This window comes from Polyodon spathula, chromosome 6 (genome assembly GCF_017654505.1).
Source record: "Polyodon spathula isolate WHYD16114869_AA chromosome 6, ASM1765450v1, whole genome shotgun sequence".
NCBI classification, from domain to species: domain Eukaryota; kingdom Metazoa; phylum Chordata; class Actinopteri; order Acipenseriformes; family Polyodontidae; genus Polyodon; species Polyodon spathula.
This window is the reverse complement of record NC_054539.1, coordinates 26,906,483-26,916,088: the sequence shown is the minus strand read 5'-3', so window position 1 is coordinate 26,916,088 and position 9,606 is coordinate 26,906,483. Positions and strand designations below refer to the sequence as shown.

The following is a 9,606-nucleotide window of genomic DNA, read 5'->3' as shown; positions in this document are numbered from 1 at the left end:
CCATTTTAATTGCCAGCACCAGGAAGTCTGTTGCTAATGCCACTAATGTCAATAACTCAGTTCCATTGTCGGGATATCACACATGTCCCATATCTTAGGCCACATCTTTGGTTTCTTATTCCCCCGTTTCTTATTCGCTTGTTTCTTATTCATCGTTTCTTATTCAGACTTTGATCTGCTCCGAACTGAATGCTTGGCTTTGTATGTAAGGGGTCAAATCACATGGGGCTGCTAATTTCTCTGTGGATATTTATAGAGGGGCAGCTCCTAAACAATATTAATTTGTTTTTTGCTCAGCCCAACACTGATTTCAGGGTCAAAACAACTGACACACATGGCACACGTGCCAATGTATTATAATTGAATAAATAACAGTGTACTTAAGGGGTTAAAATCACATTGGGCTGAACATTTCTCGATGGATATTTGTAGAGGGGCAGCTCCTAAACAATATGCATTTATTTCTTGCTCAGCCCAGGCATTCTTACTGCAACACATCCTTTAAGTCCTGATTTCAAGAATGCCCTTCGTACTGTTCACTTGATGGACAACGACACCTGTGCCTTCTAGCAGTTCTGCTGTACATTATTCTCAAGTATTGCTCATCCTTGTTAGACAGCATTTTGGGTCTCCAGTACTGGGTTTGTCAACTACAGGTGATGTTTCTCTGTACTTGTTGATTATGCTTCAGATTCCATCACCTTGAAAATCGTGGTGGCCCAGCGCCCTATTAAGTGACTTTGCATTGGTGTGTCTATTTTTTTGTCCACTATATATATAAATGTATTTTTTTTTCTTTTTTTTTCATGTGTTAAGGTGATTGAATTTAGGAACTGCTCTTTAGTTCTTGCTACCTGCCATAAACATGACCAATGTCAGCCTAAGTGATCTGCTGCCACTTTGGAGTGTTTTTTCTTTTCTTTTGTTTGCCAATACACAGCTGTGCTAGTCTTTACATTTATTTTTGATGTCAAATGTGAATTCTGTAGTAATACTAATGCAAAGAAAAAACAAAGATGTGTAAATATTTAGTGAACACAGAAGGACGCTGAGGTTATGCTGCATTTTGTACACAATACAATACAATTTGAACTACAAAACAAATTTAAATGATCAAACGGCTTCACAACAGCTTTTTCGTAACATCTCACAACAAAACAGTTGGATGTGTTTTAATATGTAAGAAAAAAACAATTCCCTATTCAGCTCAAATGCGGAATATGGCTAGTTATGTTGTAAAACTGCAGGAAAATTAGGTGTTCTGAATTTTACTGTATGTGCTAATGTGCTACTTGCAATGTAAAATACATCAACCTGTTATTAACAAATAACAGCGACTTTGCCAACAGCTGCTTATCAACAAGTGTTCACTACTTTAATATTGTACAGGACAGAGAAATACAAAATAGAATTGAACTGGAGGTTTGTTGCATCTGTTCACTTCCCATCTTGCCACATCCTGATATCCTGATCCACCTGACACTCAATGTCACACTCACTCTCTCTCTAAAGATAGAGCTTACTGTGGCCAAATAGGCTTAGGACGATCTCTATGGCAACTACAAATCATAATCAAGGAGTGAGGTTTTCATCAGTGAGTGATTCAGCCTTCTCCCCTGACAATACAACAAAACCAGAGCAACAAGTGACAGGCAGGCAGAACCTCTGCTTGTTTCTCAAATTGAAAACTAGTTGGAGCAGACAGAGCAGAGCGACAATATTCAATAAGCAGAACATTCATATTGGATTTCAAGTTCTACAGTTCTGTGGCTTATTTATTTTAGTTCATGTGACTAAATGTTTGTTTCTCAGGTGTGAAGACAATTGGGTCTGTAACAAGGAAACTGTAATCCAGGTAAACATTTTAATTTCATTTTTGTTATTGTGAAATGGAACATTGATTTCTTTGTGTGTGTTATTACATGTGTTTAATTGCACTTTTTAAAACAAAAAGTATTGGCGTCCAAGCGGCAGTAATTTTGTATTTACACATCTTACAGAAAACAAACCCCAACGTTATAAATAAAACACTTTTATTAGAACACGAATCATGTAATGCACTGTCTGTTGGATTTACATATAAGAAACTAAGTAAAGAAAAAATGAAGCTGTTTGAAATCTGATGAACAGCCAGAAAAATATATTTTGGCACTAGAGAATCACACCTGTGTATTCATTAGGCAATCATCATAGTAAACTTCAAAGGAGTATAACAAGACTACTGTAAGAGGGTACGCTATTAAGCCCTTATTAAGATTATGGTTTTCTTCTTGATTTATATTGTAAATCAATATAAGGATGTCTGCATCATGCATTATTTATGTAGCCAAACTAAAGTTGCTATGGCATGTTTTATTAATGAATCACATGCTTTTCACATTTTGACTGTTCATTAGTTTAATTGCAATTATTTTGGATATGAATATGGTCTTTTGGGGAAATGTAACCTGCACTATGTAAGAATCGCACCACCCTGTTTAACACCCATAACTGAGCTGTTTTGGGTTACATATCTTGTATAATGTGCACCTCTTGTGTAGCGTATCTGTTTTATATTGTCTTACAAAACACTTTATATAATATATAGAATGCTGCATACTGCACACCTCATATACCCAACCACAAATGTTGTTTTTGAAAATAGCAGTAATTGCATCAAATAAAGTGACATGACATGCATATGCCAACGCATAAAAATATCAAATAAGATTGTGTTGCTTGAGAGAGAAAGCACTGAAAAACATTCAATCAGACAACTGTTTGTCAAGATTTTCAGGAAATGATACATTTATTGTTTTCAAGGCAGATCAAGTTGATGCATTTCAAAACGTTAGAATAGAATAATTTATAGTGTCGAATAAAAGACATGAAGCATATTATATTTTCCTGGATTAAATATGTAGACTCAATTTCAGCCTAGTTTCAGTCACTTAAGTAAACTTTGCTTTCAGGTTTGGATTGCTTTTTAAAATATAAAGCACTGGAGCATGCCCCATCCAAGTACGGTAATTTCTTGAGCAAAGACCCATTAGTAAATATAACATGCAAAAAACCTTGAAAAATCATGTCTGCTCGATTGTGGTTCTTAGCAAATCTACCCATGAACATGTGACAAAAGAAATGATTCCAAGCTGCAAATGTAGGTCAGAGTGATCTATTTCACTTCAAAATACCTGCATCAACTGTACTATATTTTGACTCATTCTTTCTACACCGTACTCGACAGCCTTGTGGTCACATCATCACCCAGCTTGACCATTGCATATTAAAATGAAAAAGTCTCAAACTCAAATATTTAAACATAGCCATGAAGGCTGAAATAATTGCTCTAAAAAAAACATTTTGCTTACAATTATTTTTTTGCATCCATCAACCATCTCAAAGACTCTTAACAAGAGGCTGTGTGGTCCAGTGGTTAAAGAAACAGGTTAGTAATCAGGAGGTACTCAGTTCAAATCCCAGCTCAGCCATTGACTCACTATGTGACCCTGGGCAAGTTGCTTAACATCCTTGTGCTCCATCTTTCAGGTGAGACGTTGCTGTAAGTGACTGCAACTGATGCATAGTTTGCATATCCTAGTTTCGTATCTTGTAAAGCACTTTGTGATGGTGGTCCACTATGAAAGGTGCTATATAAAAATAATTATTAAAAAGAGGAATGCAATTTCAAGTGCTTATCACAACTTAACTTCTACTACTAAATGCATGAGTATGAGGACTTGGAAAACTTAAATTGTGTTTAATATGTACAAGATTGTTAGGTTGATAATGTCATCTCTGCTTATTGTCACAATTTATACTCTGTCTCTTTGAAAGAATAGTTTGACTGTGACACATACACTTGGCAGAGGAAATGATACCAGCTTAGATACTATACTTAGTCTATATTTTTTTTAATTTATACATTTTTGTATTACTTTAGTATAAATACATGTTAATTTGGATTCATGTGTTGTTTTTTTCTGATTTTATGTGAACGAAAAGACACAAATTCACCCGTTTTCTCATTGGAAAAGTCACAAAAGCAAAGTTTGTGGGGAATAATAGCCATTTTCTATACTTTTGAGGCATAAGCAATTAGGAAATAACACTTACTACCCAGGAACAAAAAAATAATAATAAATTTGTTACACAGTGTTATCGGTGCATATCACTGTGATATCACTAGTATGTCAAAATAAGAAAATGGAAATTTTGTGGTACAAATACCAATAACTCATATCATTGTATCTGGTCTTATCCTAGCATTGCCCCTTAGAACACAACCACTGTTTAGTAGTGCCACAGCCATTGAAGATTATTTTGGTGAGAGAAGGCATATAGTTTAACAGCTAGTTCTGAGCAGCAGCCAACACAATTTGGATGCTATTCCGTTCCCTCCTTTTGAAACTTTACTTTAACTTCTTGTAGACCATGGCTCTGGCATCATTGTTCAGGTGGAACGAGCCCTACTACAGGCACACTCAGAGGAGCCCTGCGGATACGGTGACCGAGATGCTGATGCTGGAGCTCAGCTGGCAAATCAAACAGGCTGAGAAGCTGCAGCGGGAGCGAGACAACGAGTACCGCAGGATCAAAACCGGAGTCGATTACAGCTGGCTGGTCAGCTATCCCAAGAACAGTTATGACATCCCACCAGGGGAGAGACTGGAGCTGGAGAATGCCTGTGCCAAAATACACCCCTCTTACTGTGGCCCAATGATACTCAGGTAATTCAAATTTGCTTTTGCCTTTTGTACTTAATTCAAAATAGGGTCCCCTGAAAACAATTTTGGACTTTGGGCACAACTTAATTTCAGCTGCCCAGTGCGTCTGACTTGTTGTTGAGTACTGAGCTCATCACACAGTTACCATTAATATGTGCCTTTTTGCTGAAGCCTGCATAAAGCCTGCTTGTAGTAGAGGAGGGGGTCAATTAATGGAGTAGACTTAAGAATTGTTTATAAAACAGGATTTGGGCTTAACTGTTTTCTTGATCCTGGTTCAGCAAACCTCAGTGGCTGTTCACAAATTCTAACAAACTCAAAGCTTCTGTCTGACGTTACCATCAAAAAGTCAATGCTTGAGTTAAATCTATCTTCTATCTATCTAGTTGAAAACGGATTCAATACTAATGACATGCCACCCTGCCAATGACACTGAGAAAACTATTTGGGGAAGAGCAGTAAAACACATTATTAACCAAACAGGCTTTTGCTTTATTTTGCTTTATTACAGCAGCTTAGATTCACTCGTGTACCAGTTCTCTGCACATGGAAACCACATTTTCACAAAATTTCACTAGTAATCTTCAAAAACAGCACAAGTACTTTACTCATAGATAATTCACATATCACCCCCCACCTTCACCCTTCATTTGCATGACGTCGGGTGAAAAGCCTAGTTTACTCGAGTAAAATAAACTGAGCGAATGGAAACCCAAAAAAGCATTTTACAAATGTCTTGAGCTAAACAAACATGCATGGAAACTCTACCATTGTCATTTCATATTGTTTATTTGAACAGTTGTGTATATTATGAGTTATTTATATTGTATTATTAATATATGGCATTTAAAAACAATCCACTGCTTACAGAGATGTGTAGGTTTTAAAAAATAATAATTACAAAAATATTGTAATAACATAGCCAGGGCTCAATTTTCATTGTTTTCCATTAAAGAATGATGTGCTTCCTGGAACACAACAGTACTGTGAGTTTGTGGTTGTCATGGGGTCACAGATACAATGTTTACCTTTGGTCCTCAATAAAACAATTTATCAATGAACTGAATTTTCAAAAATCAAGTACAATTAAGAATAAGCGTTGCCTCAAAATGAATCCACAAATATTTCTGGTATTTATTTATAGATATGAGTATGTACTGCTGGAGATTTGAAATAACTGGAATTACTTCATGTAGCACGACCACACACACACACACACATATATATATATATATATATATATATATATATATATATATATATATATATATATATATATATATATATATATATATAAATATGTGTGTGTGTGTGTTAGGTAGTCAATGATATTTATTTTAATTAAGGGTTTAAATTACAGTGTGTGTCTTAATAATTTATTGATTAAAAAAGGAACACACAATACTATAAAAATGTGTTTTTCAGAGAAAGCCTTTGCTCATTTTACATTTCACTCACTAGAAAATACTAGGGCATCAAAATCGGGAATGTGAATGCACTTAAATTAAATTGCTATCGTGCTGCAGCACTTAACCAAACCCAGCTGCTGGCTGTGTTATCACTGTGATGGTTTAATTGAGCGTGCACCTTGGTTTACTAAAGCACAATGCACAAAATACCAATACTATACAAAACCATTAGAAACGGTAAAGCCAAACAAAATGCAGCCATTTTAACCCTTTGAATACAATATGTTTGCACACTGCCGTTTTATAAAAGTTACCATTGAAATGTTCTCAATGCCAAAACCCCTTAGTACAGAACCCTTACATTGGGACTGTGGTATGAGCAGTCATTTTGGTAAAAGTGTCTAATTCTATTGAATATATTTTCTAGTATGTATTCCACAGCCTGTATAAGAACATTGGAAGTCAAAGTCTGCATAAAAGACTAACAGCAGCAGGAGTTGATTGTCTATTTAAAGACTGAAGTGAACTGTCATAGAAGTGGCTTTATTTGGCAAAGGTCTGTCTCTTGTAATCAATTGTCTAGCAGGCTTCGCTCTCTTATTGGGCAGGGTTGGGTAACAGGAAAAGCTGATGGGCAGCTGCTTTTGAAGAATATGGATGACCTCATCTTATTATGAAAAAAAAAACTTGTTTTGTTCATGCAAGCTCTGTTTTGTTTTTAAAATAATAAAAAGCATGAGTATTTGAATGGCTTTTGCAGGTCAGGTAAATCTATCTTAACATTGTATTAATGCTGCTGTGTGATAAGATTTTCTCACCAGTTTGTTTATTTTTATTACTTATACCAATCATTTGTGAGACATATAACACTGTTTTGTGGTGTGCTGGTGCAAAATGACAGCTGCATTCCACCCCAGTGCTGGCTGTACCCTCCCTTCATAAAAACTTCCTGTCACTCCCTCACAATGTAAATTGGCATGTCCCTGCAATTACTTGCAGCCATAAGGCATTAAGGTCTGTTACTATAGATTTTTTTATTGTATAGCATTTTAGGTGAAACAGAAAACATGTATGCACATTTAATACAACAGGCTAAAATAAGTCAATAAAAATTACATTTTCAATACTAATAATAATGATAATGTTCATACTGATATATTTTATATTTATATGATGAGTCATTGATGACATATACTACCTGTATAAATAGCATAATTATTAAATCACCAACCAGTCTAGGAGTTATAAAAATGCTGGCCAGTTTCATAAAAGGATAAGGCTTTAAGACAGATGGTTCTGCAGTAGCTAGATTAGTGATACTATTTACAGAACACTTGTGAGATTCTCTTTAGCAGAGTGGCACAGTCTGTCCTCAAATTTATTGTAATCAATGCTACTAAAGTAGGCTTAACAACTTGGCTGCCTATGTTGAGCAGAAGTGAACCTGTAAACAAGTTAGTGGCTGGTTTATTCAGATAGGATTTGTGAGATGTGATTGCCTAGGAGTCTGGTTTTCAAGTTTTGGCTGATTGTTAATGATGAATAACCTCAGTCCAATTTAAGGGTAATATTTAAAAAACATCTAACAGAAGGATTATTTGCATGGGTTGGGCAAGGAGATTGTAACCTGTGATATGAAGTACACATTTGGTTAATTTGTAATTGAAGTGATATATTCCATCAAAAAGCTACTTCTCCCTGTTGTCAGGAAAATGGAATCAGTGTTGGGTCTTTTCAGGGTGGCAGGCATTCCTAATTTTATAGTGGGCTGTTATACTTAACATAAAAGGTACATTTGTATTTAGACATCTAATATTAATTATAACAAAAGTCCCTGAAGAATCAGCATATCGTCCCATGTATACCCTTTGTTTATTTACTGTACTATCTTTCTATTATCTACGGAAACAAAAGTGAATTTGTCACATTGATAGGTTTAGTAGTTTTGAAAACAGAAAAAAAATCAAAGGGGGTGCAGAATTACATTATTCTCACATGCCAAAGTTTGATTGTCGGTTAGAAAATATACACTTTTTATACCAATTCTACAGATCATGCAGTGGAACATTCAGACTTTCATCGATATTTCGGGGGCATCGACCAGCCTTATTGTTGACATGGTTGAGAGGAACAGTTTGTCAAGGCAGCACCTTGAGTAGGTTTACAAGCTGAATATTGTGTTTTATTTTATCTCAGGTTCCGGCAGCTTGTGACAGAGTATGAGCCTGAAGTCCAGGAGGTGTCACAGCTCTTTCGCACCGTTCTTCAGGATTATATGGAAAAGTTGAAGGAAGAGGAAGAGGCCAAGAGGCTGGCCAGGCAGTGGAACAGTAAGCGGTCAATAAGCCTGTCCTTAATGACCGTCAAACCCAGAGTGAGGATATACCCTTTCAGCAGTGACATAATCAAGACAGTTTCTGAGGATGTGGAGAGGGGCACAAGTGAGCCGAACAAAAGAGTGTGGAGCATGCCGGAGTTTAGGCATTCAAAGGGGTCGTGATGGGCATAGCCCTTCACCAACCTCTCTGTAGCTTTAGTACTTTGTTCAGTACCTTAAATTATATTTGATATGTTTTGTCTATATGATCAACTTCTTAAGAACCACAGTGTTAAATGGTGACTGAATGCATAGTGGTAGACCAGGAAATTAGTAAAAGCATTGATTGTTTTGATCTATGCTTTTGCTGTTTATTGATAGTGATTTACAATGGTCTTTAAATGTTTAATCCTAGTTATTTGTAATTTACCTTGCTTGTCTTTACATTTCACTATGCTATGTTTTGTCATGTAATACTGCCGTGAACTATGATGTGTGAAAATGTTACAAAAACTAATGAGGTTTTTTAAAACATTTTAAAAGGGCTAGAAAGTCTGATTTTAAGAAGTGGTCTTTTTTTTTTTTTTTTGCTGTATAATTCAACCTTGGAGTGAACAGAGCTAAGAACTAAATCAGGTAAAACCTACTTATCCAAAGATAATAGGGCTTTGTAAACCTATTTAATAATGTGTTATATATTTATTTATTTGTAATCTGATAGGAAAGGAATGGAGTGAATAGATATTGGTTTGTGAATCAGGTGCACATTAGTGACAAGTGGATAACAATACCTTGCTTTATAGAGAAGACAGAAAGTAAGGCTTTCAATATGATCAATTTATGTATGTAAATACAACAAAGATCCTACATTTCTACAGTAAGTCCTTACAATCTCAGTGTCAGACATTTTACAATTTTGTATTTAAACATAAAGCACACTTGTTATTTGGCTTGGTTAAAGATGCTTATGGTTAAATGAGAGCTGTATTCATAAAAGGTGTTTACCAGCTGACTTTATACATGGCTACGAGTAAACATGCGTGCAAATTGGACTTAAACGCGTCTGGCTAAAAGGGCTTTTAACGAAACTTTAACCAGCATAAAAAAAAAAAAAAAAAAAAAAAAAAAAAGATTTAAACATCCTTTTAGCTGAATGCGTAAATGTAAATTAAGA

At 35.4% G+C, this 9,606-nt stretch overlaps 1 protein-coding gene across 1 annotated transcript; it reads left to right on the top strand.

The window, feature by feature from the left end:
* The first annotated feature begins 1,671 nt into the window (after positions 1-1,671).
* LOC121317082 (protein RD3-like) lies at positions 1,672-9,524 on the top strand. Its single transcript, XM_041252674.1, has 3 exons — positions 1,672-1,855; positions 4,411-4,709; positions 8,312-9,524. Exons 2-3 carry the CDS (start codon positions 4,414-4,416, stop codon positions 8,613-8,615), a joined length of 600 nt encoding a protein of 199 aa, XP_041108608.1. The 5' UTR covers positions 1,672-1,855; positions 4,411-4,413; the 3' UTR covers positions 8,616-9,524.
* Positions 9,525-9,606: the final 82 nt, after the last annotated feature.